This window comes from Acinonyx jubatus, chromosome C2, assembly GCF_027475565.1.
Source record: "Acinonyx jubatus isolate Ajub_Pintada_27869175 chromosome C2, VMU_Ajub_asm_v1.0, whole genome shotgun sequence".
In the NCBI taxonomy this organism is placed as follows: Eukaryota; Metazoa; Chordata; class Mammalia; order Carnivora; family Felidae; genus Acinonyx; species Acinonyx jubatus.
The window spans coordinates 26,390,356-26,406,921 of NC_069384.1; the positions used below are offsets into that span (position 1 = coordinate 26,390,356).

General features: G+C 36.4%; 1 protein-coding gene and 1 pseudogene across 2 annotated transcripts in view; both read left to right on the forward strand.

Moving 5' to 3' along the window:
* Positions 1-1,710, forward strand: part of LOC106973177 (nuclear ubiquitous casein and cyclin-dependent kinase substrate 1-like) — a 39,870-nt pseudogene extending 38,160 nt beyond the window's left edge.
* Positions 1-16,566, forward strand: part of LOC113604776 (uncharacterized) — a 591,327-nt gene that overhangs the window by 495,010 nt on the left and 79,751 nt on the right. For both annotated transcript variants that reach the window (XR_008298129.1, XM_053221834.1), the window contains exon 4: positions 15,410-15,551. Coding sequence is in view for 1 of the 2 variants with exons in the window: in XM_053221834.1 (XP_053077809.1) it covers positions 15,410-15,527 (118 nt within the window). In the remaining variant the exon portion in view is untranslated. The remainder of the gene's footprint in view (positions 1-15,409; positions 15,552-16,566) is intronic.

Genomic DNA, 16,566 nt, shown 5'->3' on the forward strand with positions numbered 1-16,566 from the left:
CTAGACCCATGATTTCTATTAATTGAAGACATAGCATCATACACTGGTTGCAAATTAAGAGTATATATTGCATCCTTGAAGGCGGTGCTCATCCTCACATAATAACATATCTGAGCTTGTGCCTCAGTCACAACTTCAATAAGCCACTCTATTAAAAGGTCAGTCCAGCAGCTTCTGGTGGTGGTATATGCATTAAGATCAGTGGACTCCATTGTTGTGTGCCCACTGCCATACTTCTCACTGTAAAATTAGTCCTTTGGTTTTGCTTGTCCATTGTTTATGCTTGAAGATATAATGCTCTGTAGACATTTGGGTATTGGAGCTAGTTGAGGTTTTATGAAGCAGAAAATATACAGAATATATGTCAATGCTAGTCAAGATGAATCACCGCCAGGGTGAAGGGGGTCTAATGTCAAACTGACACTAAGTGGCTCTTTGGTGTTTTCTTCAAATGGTGCCATATTGGGAGTTGAACATTGTTCTGTGTTTCTGACAGATTGGATATATGTTTTTGTTAATTGGAATGTCTAGTCTACTGGCATTTAATATAATTATCAGGACTGGTTTGATTCATCCATTTTGAAGACACGGGGGAGTGGGGGCAGTGGGGTGCTTAATCATCTGATTAAGGGGTGCTGAATCAAGGGGGCGGTCTGACAAGCCAGCAGCTTGGGGTTCTGCAGCCACAGCCCCAAATGCCAAAGTTGAAGGTGCATGGCACCACGTGCGTGGGGTGGGGTGGGTGGGTGGGTCCTGGTCTTTGGCTTCTGGATTTGGACCTGTTTTGGCAACAAACACGTCTCAGCCTGTCAGAAATCAAAAGGTCATTGATTCTTCAGTGTCAGGAGTCTGATGATGCTGATTAAGATTATGGAAGAGATTCAGGCTCTTCCAGCTAAGAAAATTTGACCATCTCTCCAAGAAGCTAAAAGTAACAAGCAGTCTGGAAAGAATTCACAGGAATACAGAGAGGACTCAGAAGAAAAATATGTGAAGACCAAGAAGGATGATTCTCACTCTGCAGAAGACAGTGAAGATGAAAGAGATCCTAAAAATGTGCACCAGCAACAGCAGGCAGCCTCTTAAGCAGCTTCCAGACACAAAGAGATGTTCATGGAAGATGTGAGCAATGGAGAAGAGCAAGAAGAGGAGTCAGAGGCACCATTCCAGGAGAAAGATTCAGGCAGCAATGATGATTTCCTAGTGGAAGATGTTGATGATAGTGACTATGGCAGCTCAAAAAAGAAAAAGAAAATGATGGTTAAGAAGTCCAAAGGTGAGAGAAAAGAAAAGAAAATTCCCAGACCCAGGCCAAAGGCTACAGTGATGCCAAGCCCTGTGAAAGACAAAAGGAAAAGCAGGTGGCCCCATAGCTTCAAAGGCTTCAAGGGAAAAGATTCCTTCTCTTAAAGAAGAAGTCAAGGAACCAGAAAGCCTTCCAGAAAAGAAATCCTCTGAAGGCCCTCCACTGGAGAAATCTGGGGACAAAGGGTCTGAAGATGAAGCCTGGTCTGGGGAGGATTGAAAAAGTGATGATGGTTTGGGAGGAGATTTTATTTAAAAAAAAGAAAAAAGAGGGAAAAAGAAAGAAAACCTACTTACCATACAACATGTTTTCGGCTATGGCTTCACGCATGGGCTTTCAATGTTTTGTTTTGTTTTGTTTTGTTTTGTTTTTCCTTTTCTTGAATATAACATTCTCTCTCTCCCTCCCTCTTAAAGAAAATCATTGTATTTTTTGTCTATTGGTTTTCATTATCTTTTTGTCTATTGGTTTTCTCTTTGCCATCACCCCTTTTTCTATTCCTTCCCAATGAAAGCCATGTCAACGTAATCACTGGATTGACTGCTTCGTCTTTTTATTTTTAATGGAAGGTATACCACAGTTGTAAAGCAATAAGATTTGAGATGAACGCTACAGAAATTTTGCTTTTTCTGAACGGTAGCAAGTTGAACAGCAATCAAAACACGTAGAAGGATTTTAGTTAAAAATGATTGCTGGACTTAGAAAAAATAAGTTGTCATCTAATACAAGATTATATATCAATATACACAAGTATAGATGTCTAAAAATAATCAGGATGTTGAACTTCCACTTACTGGGCAGTTAGGAGATAAAGCTGAATCCTGAATTGTTACTAAAAGTGTTCATATTTTTTGCCTTGGGAGCAGGGCAGAGAATGGTTTTACCTGACCTTGTTTGAGACTGTGGGTTTTTGCTTTTGTTTTTTGTTTTTAATTTCAAGTCACTTGTCATCCCAAAGAGAACTGGAACCAGTCCAGCTACAGTCTTTCAGGGACTTGAAAAAAGAAAAAAAAAAAGGTGAGGGCTGCCGAAACTTAAATCACTCAGTTTCCTATTTCACTTTATAATGGTTCATGTTTTTGAATATATATGTATGTATTCTGTTTCTTGGATAAAACTTTACCAAGGATCAGAAAAAACCCAAAACCTAGAATTTAAATGGCAAGGTCTGTACCCCAGAGTGGATTTCTTCTTAACTGACAACGTTTATGTTTTAAGAAAATAAAATAGCAATTAATGTGAACCTCAAATACAGACCCTTGGGATTTTCCCTTATAAAGACAGAAAATTGAAATTATTTAATGTCATAAATATGCACTCAGATGATCCCCCCAATAATATAATTATGATTATGGTTGGGTTTAAGTTTTCATCTTGTTATTGGTTTTCTATGTTACTATTTGGTCTTTCATTTTTTCCCCATTGCTTGGTATCAGGAGTTTGCTGCTTCATTAAGTAAATTGCCTTCTGTTGGATTATTCAAGTACCTTTAGAAATCCACCTATCTCCTATATTATATAACTAACTACACTTCCTTCATTTATCTTTATTTTAAAAACAAGGTACATCTGTAACTTATCACCCTCTGCTTCAAAGTAATGCTCTATCACCTCTTACTTAATGTAAAACATATTGACAATATACTTTTCCTTACCGCTCTTCTATTTCTGGGCTGTTGTTTCATACTATTTGCTTTTAAATATATTATAAACTTCAAAATATGATGTTATTACTATTTACTTTAAACAGTAGTCTTTTGGGGTGCCTGGGTAGCGCAGTCGGTTAAGCGTCCGGCTTCAGCCAGGTCACGATCTCGCGGACCGCGAGTTCGAGCCCCGCGTCAGGCTCTGGGCTGATGGCTCGGAGCCTGTTTCCGATTCTGTGTCTCCCTCTCTCTCTGCCCCTCCCCCGTTCATGCTCTGTCTCTCTGTCCCAAAAATTAATAAAAACGTTGAAAAAAAAATAAAAAAAAATAAACAGTAGTCTTTTAAAAATTAAGAAAGTGTAAAAGCATATTTCAAATTAACTATGTATTAAGCATTCCTACTCTTTATTCCTTCACATAAATTGAGTTTCTATAGGCTATCTGTTCCTTCAAAAGAATTCTCTTGAACATTGAATTTTAGTCTGCTGCTAACAAATTCAGCATTTTTTTGACAAAAATGTTTTCATTTTCTCTTTATTTTTGAATATTTTTTGGTGCAATATATTGAATTCCAGATTGACATGTTTTTTTTAAAATTTGAGCATTTTAAAATGTTGTTTCACTGTCTTCTGAAATGTATAATTTCCTATTTAAAAAGTCAGTGGTTTCTCTTGTCAGTTTTTGCTGTGTGTCTATAATGTGCCTTTTTTATTTGGCAGTTTTTAACATTTTTCTGTTTATCATTGAGTTTTAGCCATTTGACAATGATATACCTACGTGTGCTTTCTTTGCGTTTATGTGAATTGTTTCATACTGCTGGATACATGGGCTGATATTTTTAAAAACATTTTTACACATATTTACCAGTGCTTGATATTGACCTGTAGATAACTGAGGCTTTGTTTGTTTGTTTGTTTTTATTCTTTTAAAGTTTGTGCTTCAGTTTGCATCATTTTTGTGGACTGTCTTCAATTCATTCTTATTTTCTTCCACAGTGCCCAATCTGTGCTTTTTTTTTTTTTCATTTCAGACATTGTATTTTTTAGTTTTAGAACATCTTTTGGATAGTTGTCCTTTCTCTACCAAGATTTTCTCAGATGTTTATTTATTATATCCATTTTGTCCTTTAAATATTTGAACATGCTAATCATAGGTATCAGTGTCTTCCTCATAATTCTGCTCTCTGTGTCATCTCTGTATCTGTGTCTACTGACTGTTCTTCATTTTTCCTGATTTATTCACACGCTTCATATTTTTGTTGGTATACTGGGTACTGTGGATATTATATTGCTGAAATCCAAATTATGTGACCTCTTTTAAGGAATATTAAGTATTCTTCTGGCAAGTGATTAATTTATTCACAGATCAGCTTGATCCTGTAAGGCTTGGGCATATCTGGAATAGCCTATTCCTAAATTTGGTCTTTCTGAAGTCTGAAATAAAAGTTTTCTAGTTCTTAGTGAGGTTTATCTACTCTGCTTAGAACTCTAGTATTCTCAGCACTGAGAAACATCTAGAATTTTCATTCAGCTCTCGTTCAGATCTCTTTCAGACCCCAAGATATCACACCTTGAACAAATGCAACTTAGTGTTTCGTAAAAGAGTCTAAAGACCCCTGCAGGGTGCTGGGTGGCTCAGTCGGATTAAGCGTCTGATGCCTGACTTCGGCTCAGGTCATGATCTCATGGTTCCTGAGTTCAAGCCCTGCACCAGGCTCTGTGCTGACATCTCAGAGCCTGGAGCCTGCTTTGGATTCTGGGTGTCCCTCTCTCTCTGCCCCTCTGCTGCTCATGCTCTATCTCTGTCTCTCAAAAATAAATAAATGTTGGGTGTCTGGATGGCTCAGTCGGTTAAGTGTCGGACTTCACTCAGGTCATGATCTTGTGGTTTGTGAATTCGAGTCCCACGTTGGGCTCTGTGCTGACAGCTCAGAGCCTGGAGTCTGCTTCAGATTCTGTGTCTCCCTCTCTCTCTGCCCCTCCCCCGCTCATGCTGTCTCTCTCTTTCTCAAAAATAAACACTAATAATAATAATAATAATAATAATAATAAACAAATAGATGTTAAAAATTTTTTTAAATAAATAAAATAAAGAGCCCCCCGCAGATTTCTGGATTTCCTTCTCTGTGTATGTCTTCTCCCCAGCATTCTGTCTCATAAATGTCCATCTCAAGCAGCAGCCCCAAGCTGCTGAAAAGTTTTGTTTGTCCAGCAATTCTCCTGGTCTATATTTGTCTCCACTTCTCAACCACCCAGTTTGGAAGGTATCCCTAGATAGGAAGCTAAGGTAAATGTGGAGTTTACTTAACATGTGTTCCTTTTTTTAAGGATCGTAACTCGGCACTGTCTGTGCATTGATAGCACCATTTCATAGATGTTTATGGTTGGAGAGTAAGTCAGCACCTGTTACTCCCTAATGGCTATAATCACGATTTCTTTCCTTCCTCTGTAAAAACAAATAGCTACCTTTGCATTATGGCTTATTCTTTTCAAAGCGCTTCCATGTATTATTTAATATGTTCTCACAGTGTTATCAAGTGAATTAGCACTCATGATGATAATCAGGGAAGAAGGGAAGTTTTAAATTCCATATTTTTTATGAGGATACTAGCCTCAAGGAGAATAAGTGATTTTAGCTTAAACCATCTGGATTGGTATTGATTTTTCTAATTTTTATTTCAGTACTCTGTCCACTGTGCAATGCTGTCTCAAGGAAAACCAAAATTCTTTACTTTTTAAGTATAATAACTTCTAGGTTTTTATTTTATTTATTCTATTTGTTTAAGCATATGCTTTCCCTTTACAAGTTACAATGTATCAGAAATCTGGAGATGTTTTACCATTTTTTTCCTTAGGTTTTTCCTTTCCTGGTTTTGCTTCTTTCACACATTCTAAGAAATTCAATGTTAGATGTGTCTATTTATTTGTATGACTGACCTTGTTAGCAAATTATATGAAAACATGAATGACCACTAGTTTCATTTTAATTACACTTTTGATGTGGATGTTAAAAATACTGACATAATTTACGTTTTTGTGATAGAATTATACTGTCCAAAGGAAGACATTTCATCCATCCTATTCTTTTTTTCTTTCTATTTTTATTTTATTTTACTTATTATTTTTTAAATATAATTTATTGTCAAATTGGTTTCCATACAACATCCAGTGCTCATCCCAACAAGTGCCCTCCCCCATGCCCATCACCCACTTTCCCCATTTTCCATCCTATTCTTAATATAAAGTCACCACAGTTGTAATTTAATATTAATATGATTATCTTTATCTCAATCCCAGCACTATGTTTGACTTTAAGCCTCCAAAGGCAAGTAAAGACTATGCGTCTTGTTTAACCACGAGTCCTTGTTATAATAACTGGCTTATAATAGATGCTCATTAAGTATTTATTGAAAGAGTGAATCATGAATACTGATTAGTTCATATCTGGAGCTTTGCATTCAATTCTAAGGATCGCAGTTTAACAAGGTCACGACAAAATGGATGAAATAGAGGGAAGAATGGCCTGGATGGTCAAGGATAAAGAAAGAATGGTTGAAATTGAAGATATTAAGCTTAAAGGCTAACAAACTTTATATAATGCTACTTTATTATATAGTGCATTGTATAATGTATTAATGTGAATATAATGACTGATTTAAAATGTTTGTGCATATAATGCATGCTTTATGTATATATGGAATGCATATTGATGACTGCTTTAAAAGATTTGAAATCATCCTAAATAGGTTGGGAGGTATGGTAGACATTCTCTGTGATGCTTCGTATAAAAATCATTAGGCCTAGTGGGTGATGTTTCAGAGAGGCAAATTTTCAACTCAGTGTAGGTAGGGACTCTCCAGATAAAGATAGACAATTTGAATAAAAGGCCTTAAGGATATAGTGGGACCTATGAGATTTCTTAGTTCTAGAAACTGAATTTGCCTATTGGGCATCATAGAAGCAATTTTTTCATCATCTTGGAAAACAGATCAGGTGAGCTTTACATTTAATCCCTAATTAAATGTGTAAAAATGTGATTTCATCACTGAACAAATGTTTATTGAGCTCCCAATATGTGCAAACCCAATATGTGCAAAATAGGAAAAAACTTTATACTATAGAGAGTGCTTATTTTCAAACTCTCACTTCAGAGGAGATTGTGAAATTCTTTTCCTATACCCTTATTTGGAATTGTGGCTTCCTTTGAGAGGTGTTACTACCAGAAGTGTGTGATGCATGCAAGCACATGTACACACACACGTGCACACACACAGAGGGGGAAAAAAAAAGAACAAAGAAAGTTCCAGAACAGCTGTTGACTTGGCATGTTCTTTGCCAAAAATTAGAGTAATTATATTTTCAAAGGATTGTCAAGATTTAGAAAATAAACTATTAGGACAAAAGATCATCGAAACAGAGATTGTGGAAAGCACGAAACGCGTAGGTAAGGAAGGATTGTTCCCTGTGACGTGATCTGAGAACAATCTATGTAACATGTTTAAGCTCAGTTTTTAAATTATACCCTTTCTGAAAGTTTTCCATTCTCTGGTTTGCTTTGCAAAAATTTACAGAGGACCCAAATTGCCTCTTGAACTGCCATTAACAAATATACAGCATATTACCTCTCAGTTTGCAAATGCCGACACTAAGAAATTTGAACTTTCTCAACCTCAACAGCTTATAAGTATACATGAAGTCATATACATATCTAAATTAATAAGAAAGTTGTCTGGGTGGCTCAATCGGTTAAGTGCCCAACTCTTGATTTTGGCTTAGGTCATGATCTCATGGTCAAGGGATCAAGCCCCATGTCAGGCTTGGTGCTAGGTGTGGAGCCTGCTTAAGATTCTCCCCCTCCCTCTCCCTCTGCTCTTCCCTTGTGCATGCTCTCCTCTCTCAAAAAAAAAAATTTAAAAATTTAATAAGAGAGATGATTGTCCTATCTAGTAATAAGACATATGCTTTAGCTTCTTGCAAAGACTTTGGATTCATATATGTTAGTCTTCCAGGGTCTGAAAATGTTTAAAAGTAAATACACATGTAGATATGCAACTGGACAATTTCAAAACCTGCCCTGCATGGTGTAGCCATTCCCTGCTGTGATGGCCACTGTCCAAGCTAGGGGTCCTCAGATCTGGAATGTTCTGCCACTTCTCCTTGCCTCTATGTTGGGTTTATCCCCTGACATGCTCCAGTTCCTCTTTAGACAGTGTACTTACTGTTTCATAGGTGCGGTGAGCACCTTTATTGCTCTGTACTACCTAGATCCAGCATCTCCCTTCCGAAGGTGCTTCCACTCTGCCAGTGTGGTGTTGCGTGCACTGGCATGACTTGTTTTCCACTTCAGAGTGTGGTAATCTCTCTGTGGCTTTTCTGGGCAGAGATATCATCTGTTAGTGGTTCCTTCAGCCCTATGGGACCCCAAAGCTGTGTGGAAACCATGGAGGAGATTATAGGGAAAAGTTCCCTCCTGTTTGTGAGGTTCAAACACAGTGTTTCTTGGGCCCAGGTATGTGACAGAGTTCAGTAAATCCACCCTTTTAGTATACCCTAAAATTTCTTCCTCCTTTGCATATGGATATACATTCAAGGATGTGGGCCAGCAGCAGATTTCAACAACAGCTCTCAAACTGTCCTGAGAATCTCTATTCCCTGTTAACTATTAGGGTCTTATGACTAAGTCAAAGTCATGGTTACATGATCCATGTTACCCTAAGAGTAGATTTTTCCTCTAGGAGAATTCTTACCCTCCATGTAAATACATGCTTCTTAATTTTGTCCTATCTATCTATCTATCTATCTATCTATCAGTGTTTATTTATTTAGTTTGAGACAGAGACAGAGCAATGGAGAGGGGGGTGCAGAGAGAGACTCCCAAGTAGGCTACACACATTGTTAGCGCAGAGCCCAATGTGGGGCTCAATGTCACAACAGATGGAGACCTGAGTCAGAATCAAGAGTCAGATGCTTAGCTGACTGAGCCACCCAGGCGCCTCTGTCCCATTTATAATCCCCCAAATGCTCAGTTATGTCTAGATGTCCAAGAGTAAACACAGTATAGATATACACTGTAAGGCAGGATATAGGATACAGTAACATTTCAGAAGAATCTCTGATGTTCAGAAACCATTACTAGACTACTTGAATTTCCTGGTGTACATTTAGAAATACTCTATAAAGCATACATGAAGTTCAAAGGAAAGAGATTTCATGTCATGGAAAAGTCAAATAACTATGACTGACTATAAAAATAATCATAGGCTGACCTTAGTTTTTCTTTTTTCCAGAGTATCTGCAGTGTTTTCTCATTACTTTCTAAAAAAAAAAAGCTAGTACTGATTGGGTAAAGAAGGATCCATTTCCTACCCTGTCTCCTACCCTTGTAATATGCTCATTTTGGGGGCAGATAATCTTGGAACTGCTGACTCCCTACACCAAGTGTGAATCATGGCACTAAGTAGGAATCTGATCTTTGATTAAATGATCTTCCTACTGGAAAATCTGAACATACGATATCTTGATAACACCTTTTTTAAAGTAAGTAAAATTTGTGTTCATTACTGGGAGATTTTATGAGTGGCATTATAGTTTGGATTTATCCAGCACTTGCTCATGCATTCTCTCTCCCTCTTTCTCTTTCTGTATGCGTGTATCCTTTTATCCACACACACACACACATACGCATGCACACACACACATTATATACATAATCTGTATATGATTTTCTTTTCAGATACACTGTTGGCCTTTTTAGACATAAACATCAAGAAATATTAGGCTAGGCTAGACACAAAGAGGACACCTGACTTCATAAAGTTCACAAATGTAAGCGTAAGAGAGGAAATGAATTTAGATAATATATTCTTATCTCACTAAGGGACATGTTAGGTAGGGTGCATTTCTTCCTGATTACTTGACTGATAGTCTCTTTCCATGTCTTATGCTATGAAACAAGGGCAATATCCAAGTGTTATGGACTAGATATTTGTGTCAGTTTGTATGTTGTAACCTAATCCCCAATGTGGTAGTATTGACAGGTTGCACTTCCCTATGCTTCTGGGTGTTTGGGGTGACCATATTGTTTTACCCTGATGAATAATATGTGAGGGGAGATTATGTTTGTCATTTCTGGGCAGAAATTTAAGGAAGCTATGTGTTTTGCCATATTGCCCTTTTTTCCCTGTCTCAGTCACATGGGATCATGTGTTGAGATGGAGGTTCTATCAGTCTGTAATGTGGGTGACTATGATGAGCACAGTCTCCATGCTACCCTGCAAGGCATGGACTAGGTGAGTAAAACATAAACTTTGCTTATGAAAAGCCACTGAGATTTGGGTGTGCTTGTTAGTGCACAGCCTAGCTTATCTTGATTAGTATACTCATTAATGTAAATTAAAAAGCTAGTTTCTTGGCATATGATCCTATTTAATTTACAATCACTTATTGAAATCTTCTGTGCATAAGGAACAGCACTAGGTATTCATTTGAGATGCAGATATAGAAATCAGTAAAACTCAAGTCATTGCCTTTAAGATGCTCGGACTTTATTCTCTGGAGAGTTTGACCCTTAATAGCAGAGTACAGGTTATGTTATGCTGCTTAATTCTATTATGTATGTTGGAAAATAAGCATAAGAATTATCAAGGGGTAGTGTAGTCTTTGTGTGTGTGTGTGTGTGTGTGTGTGTGTGGTGGAGGGGGAGGAGATGTAGCAAACAAGTCCCTAAGTGCAAAGCAGAGGAAATGCAAATTCAAATGAACAAAAAAAAGGCAGAAATTGGTAGAAGGTATTACCAAGGATTAGATGTCTACCTAAGTGAAATGAAGCCAATAGAGAAGGGGAAGAATTAGTTGCTTCAACCTGCAATATTAGGGTTCAATGCAAATATAAGTGTAGTAAGAGATCTGGGGTGGGAACTAGAGTTCCAGAAAGAAGAACAGTCAGGAACATCTGCTGTATAAAAGGTGGGGGTTAGATAGGGAAGCTGTAGCCCAAATGCACAGAAATACTCCAGGTGAAAAGAGGTCATGGGCCCAAGTAGACAGTGGGCAGCCAATCAAGTTCCTACAGTATATGACACTAACGTAAAAAATGGGTTCTATCTTGGTACTACCATTTCCTTGTTATTTAAATTTGAGCCTGTTACCTAGTTTCTTTAATTCCTTAATCTGTACAATAAGAATAATTAGTGTCTACCTCGTAATTGTCATGTGAGCATTAAGTGAAGTAATCCCTATAAAGATTATATGATGGTGTCTGACAGATACTAAGTGCATAGCAAAAGTGAACTATCATTTCTATTATGGCTACCATTGTGTGATTATCCTTTCCCTAGAGTTCTAAACAGTGAGTGTCTTGGGTCACAAAATTTGGGTGACTCCATTAAAAATAAACATGTGAAATAATACTGAAGCCTGACTGATTTGGTGGAACCAATGTGCAATGTTAAGCCTAGTAATTAAGTAATTATTTTTCTTTATTTGCTTGATGTCTGGTTTCATCATTTTGATTATATGGAAGTACATTATTTGGTTTTCATAGAACTTTAGCAATTCTCTGTAAAGGGAAAAGAAAAGCTTTTGGTGAAGCCATTACAACGGTTCCTTTTTCTGATTTTTATTTCATCCTCTTTAATCCATTATGGGTTTTTTAATTCATTCAGTGTATTTGGTTAAAATCTTTCTCTTTCTTCCCACTTGCTTCCAAAAATGCATTTGCTATTAAACTCATTTTGTAAATGTGATACACTGATAAGAGTTTTCTGTACATTTTTATGATGCTGACACCAGTGAATACTAGGAGGAGGTTGAAACTGTTGGGGTTTTATGTGACTTTGATGACAGATATCGTTAAGGCTTTCTTTTCTGCTTTATGGTTTGAGCAGTGGTACCTCTTTTTTCAAAATGTGAAAGATAACGTTTCTATAATGTTAAGAAGAAGAAACAGTGATTCGAAAGAATAAGTAGACACCCTGGCTCTAAGAAATGAAGGCGTAAGAAAAATGAAGGGTACAACTTAGATTTGACTAAGGGTGTTTCAGGGCTCATGTCTGTTTTTGTCAATGATTATTTGGGTAACAAACGCTTTATCTTCTCTCATGACAAACCCAGGCCTGCTTCTGAGTCAGACGTTCAGCTAAACAATGAGCAAGTATTTTTAATTCTTTGCTCTCTTAAGGGTTGTAAAAGAGAAAATGACATCTATGTCTTTGCATATGTTTAGTTTGAAGTCATATTACAGAAGACTAGTATTTGGGGGGAAGAAGGGATTTTTATAAAAGGAAGGAGGCAGATGGGTAGACAAATTACTAGGAATGTGTAAAGGCTAACTAATTTGTGCAATAAGAAAAACACTAATATTTAGCAGCGGTGCTCATCTTAAAAACTGTATTCCTCTTATGCCTGTCTCCTCTCTCTTCTTTCTAAATATGAGGCATGCGCTTTTGTTTATGTGCCTATTTAAAATTCTCTCATTTATTTACATGAACTTTTGTCCCCTCCCCCACTCCCCCCCCAAATCCACTCAGATGTGTTGTATGTCTGTGAATTATACCCCAAGTGTGACAGACGATGACTATTTGGAGGATGCCAAGTAGCAGTTGCCCTAGCAACAATAACCAGGGGATGCTTCTCAGAACTTCTGTCTCCTCTCTTCCCAGTCATTTTCCCTGTTTTGGGAGTTAGATAACGTGGTTACCAGAATTAGTGGAAGCTGGTTCTTCCCACAAGCCCACCCGCACCCAGCATAATGAAAGAGAAAACTCAGAGATGTCTGCCTTTTTCTTACTATCAGGGGAAATTGAGCATACCTCTGCTCTGCAGTCAAGATTGAAAGGAGACACACTCCTAGACGGAAAAGAGCTGTGTGTCTCATACCCTAATAAGTGCTTGATGGTAGGGGAATTGTCAGAACTGCTACTGAAAACTACTTGTGAGGAATGAAAAAAAATCATTGTTGAATTTCCACACGTGGGCTAAAAGAACAGTATGTAAATTGGACTGCAAGTTGCTATGTCCTGCAAGTAGACATTTCTGGGCTGTTCTGAATCTGATGTGGCAGATTTCATGTTACTTTCTTAAATGAAGAAAACCTAAAACAATTGGAGTGTCATCTAGATAGTGAAATGGAAAACTTTGTTTAGTTACTAATGACTTTATTGATATGTATATCCTCTCCCCCAAATAAATACTCATATTAAACACAAAGAATGAAGTTTAAAGAAAATACTATTTGGCTAGAGAAACTGAGTGGATTTCTGTGAAGCAAAAGAAGCTTAAGTTTCCGGGTCTCTCACTTGCAAAGGCCCCTTCCAAGTCCCTGTATGTAAATTTGCATTTGTAAATACATTACTATTATTCTTAAAAAGCCACTTTGATTATATGTACTCTAAGCTCCACAAATTCTGCATCCATCTCTCAAAAGAAGAGGAAATATAAGTGACTTATTTGATCACATCTTCTTGCCTTTTTATCACTTTTTCTGATATTTACATTTGCAACCTTGTAGCTTTGTTTTGAATCCTCATGTCTGCTTTTACTGTTTTATCTTTTGCTTTGGGAGATATTATAGATCTTCCATTAATCTCAAACTTGCACATTTTTAAACAAAAGCAGCAAAAAACATGGAGTGTGCATACACCATTGTACCTTCAAAACCATTAAATAAAAATTATGAGTAGAGAAAGAAATGCTTAATGATAGCAAATAAACAGATCTAGTTTTATTTATTTATTTATTTATTTATTTATTTATTTATTTATTTATTTATTTTAATGTTTATTTATTTTTGAGAGAGACAAAGAGACAGAGTGTGACTAGGGGAAGAGAAGAGAGAGAGGGAGACACAGAATCCGAAGCAGGCTCCAGGCTCCGAGCTGGCAGCACAGAGCCCTACGCAGGGCTCGAACTCAAGAACAGTGAGATCATGACCTGAACCAAAGTCAGATGCTCAACCGACTGAGCCACACAGGCGCCCCATGATCTAGTTATTTTTAAAAAGCTAATTTATCTCTTAACCATGCTATTCAGGGTCTATTCTATGTAATTTTCTGTGGCAAACATCTGATTGCTGACTGGAAGAAGTTTCTGTATAATCTCAATGATAAATACAATTAAATAAGTGTTTAATGCAGGTTTGTTCTGAATTCTTTTCCCATATCCCTTGAATGAACAGTTTTCATCATATATATGCCAATAATATTTGAAGGGTATGCCCCATGATGCTTTAGGTGTACATCAAATAAACAGTATTTTATAAATAATATACTAGAAATTTTTGGTAATTATTTGAACCTAATACTTCATGATAACTGTTACTCTGGGTAACTAGTCATGGTAACTACCCTTTGAAAGGTATGGTAAAACTGAAAAGTCTTTGTACTTCTACTAATTACATTTAACACCATTTACCTTGTGTAGAAATTCCAGTTCCTCGACCAAAACGTATGCTTCTAAGAACAGGGTCTATATTTGGATTTTATATCCCAAGAACACAGAACCTTGAACCTAATAGAATCTAATGTGTATTCCTTTTTAGTTGGATCTTACATATTGAATTTCTCAAGAACTTTCCTCTTAGACCCTATAACTTACAGGGCTGATCTTGTGAATCCCATAGTAGACACTATTTATAAATATAAATATTTATCTTTATAAAAATATAAATATTTAAAAGTAGGTAATATATTCATGTAAATCAAAATTTAAAAAGTACAAAAGGAAATATGTGAATTGAAAAAATTCCACTCCACTTTTTTCAGAGCTATTTTAGGTATATGCAAACAAAAATATACACATTCTCTTTAGCTTAGTATATAAACTGTACGGTCTTAATATTTTTTTAACACTTTTGTAAATTGGCTCATATATGCAAACAAACAAAAAACTGTGTTTTCATTCTATGCTATGGTTACATTGCATCTAACTTATTTATATATGTAGTATAATTTATTAAACTGATATTTTGTTGATGGATATTTTGGTATTTTCCAAATCTTGCTTATTGAAACTGCATTGCAATGAATAACTTTGTACATGACAACACATATTGTACAAATGAGAAAAATACTATAAGCCCTATTTCTATTTCTGAAATAAGGGTCAAAAGTTACATGTTTTTATATATTGACAGATATTGCCAGATTGTTTTCCATACAGGTTGACTTAATTTATATTCACAATCAAAATACTCGTTTCTTTTATTCTTACTTACAGAATGTGCTATCAAATTTTCAGTCTTTGCCAATAAGTAGGTACAAAAAAGTCACTATAGTCCTAACTTATATTTGTTTCTATATTTGGAGGTTATACTGTTTTCATATGTTTAAGAACATTTGAATTTATTTTCAATTTATCATAACACTGTTTATCTCCTTTCTTGCACGCAGGCAATCTGTAAATATTGTACTTATTTATTTATTTCTGTCCTTGGTCATCATTCGTCTTTTTGATTATTGTACAGGCTCCTTGAAGGTCAGTACTTCACTTTCTTGTTCATCACTGACTCATCAGCTCCAGCTCAGCACCTTCCCCAGCAGGCATTCTGGAAATACTGTCGGACGAATGATTTAGTGGAATAATGTGAGCCCACCAGAAGGTCTCTAGTAAGTTGCCACGGATCTCTGTCCTTGACGATATGCCCAGTTACCTCTGAGTCTCCTAAACAGTGTCCTTTATGATTATTTTGAAAGTTTGCTGAGCTATTTGAAATAGAATTGAGAAGCACAATACTTAAAGAGATTCCTACTTAATATTTTAGAATATGACTTCCTTATTTATGGCTTCTTCAAAATAACTAAATTGCAATCATACTTTTGTTTTCCATAAGGGAGAAGGTTCTCTAATGGGAATTTTAGGTTACTTAATTTTTTCATACTTTCATGGAAAGGGAAACAAAGATGAATATGGGAAATAGGTAAAGAATAATTATGTTTATTTACAGACCTCAATATTGTATATTGGGAGCTGAAAAACTTTTCTGTGAAGTAGCACACAAAGTTTGCTACATGGAACTTTGTCATTGAATAAGACTGTAGAGTTTTCAGGAATGTGATTGTTTTAAAAATTAATTGTCAATTAAAATACTGGGTTCCAAAGCTTGCTTGGTACAAAGTGTTTAAAGGGCATTGTCAGTTATATAGAAGTCTGACTTCATTCTGAGCAGGGCCATACCCCTGAGATGTTGTCTTGTTAACTGATTTTGGAATTTGCCCAGAAGAACCCAGAAAAGGGAGACTGGAGATCTAGGTAGTTGGGCAAGATGGGTTTCTGATTCTAGGAGAAGACAGAAGGGCCTTGTAATGTGTCTTGGGCAAAAAAAAAAAAAAGCAGGCATGGGTGGTATACTCAAAGAGACATGCTACTTTATAACCCGTTTTAAGGTTTTTCTTTTTCCCCCCTGCGTTATAATTCCTTGATGGAATCCTCAAAACTTCAGTTCAATTTCTCAAACTAATATAGTCTCAGGTAAACTGCTATAGGTAAGCCAAAGTGTGGATATATATTCATGACTTGGGGTGAAATTGTACAAACAGAACAAGATCAGCCAAGAGAAACAATGATGGACAGAAGCAATTGTTGAAGAATCCCAGCTGGTCAGAATTGAGAGATGACAAGCAA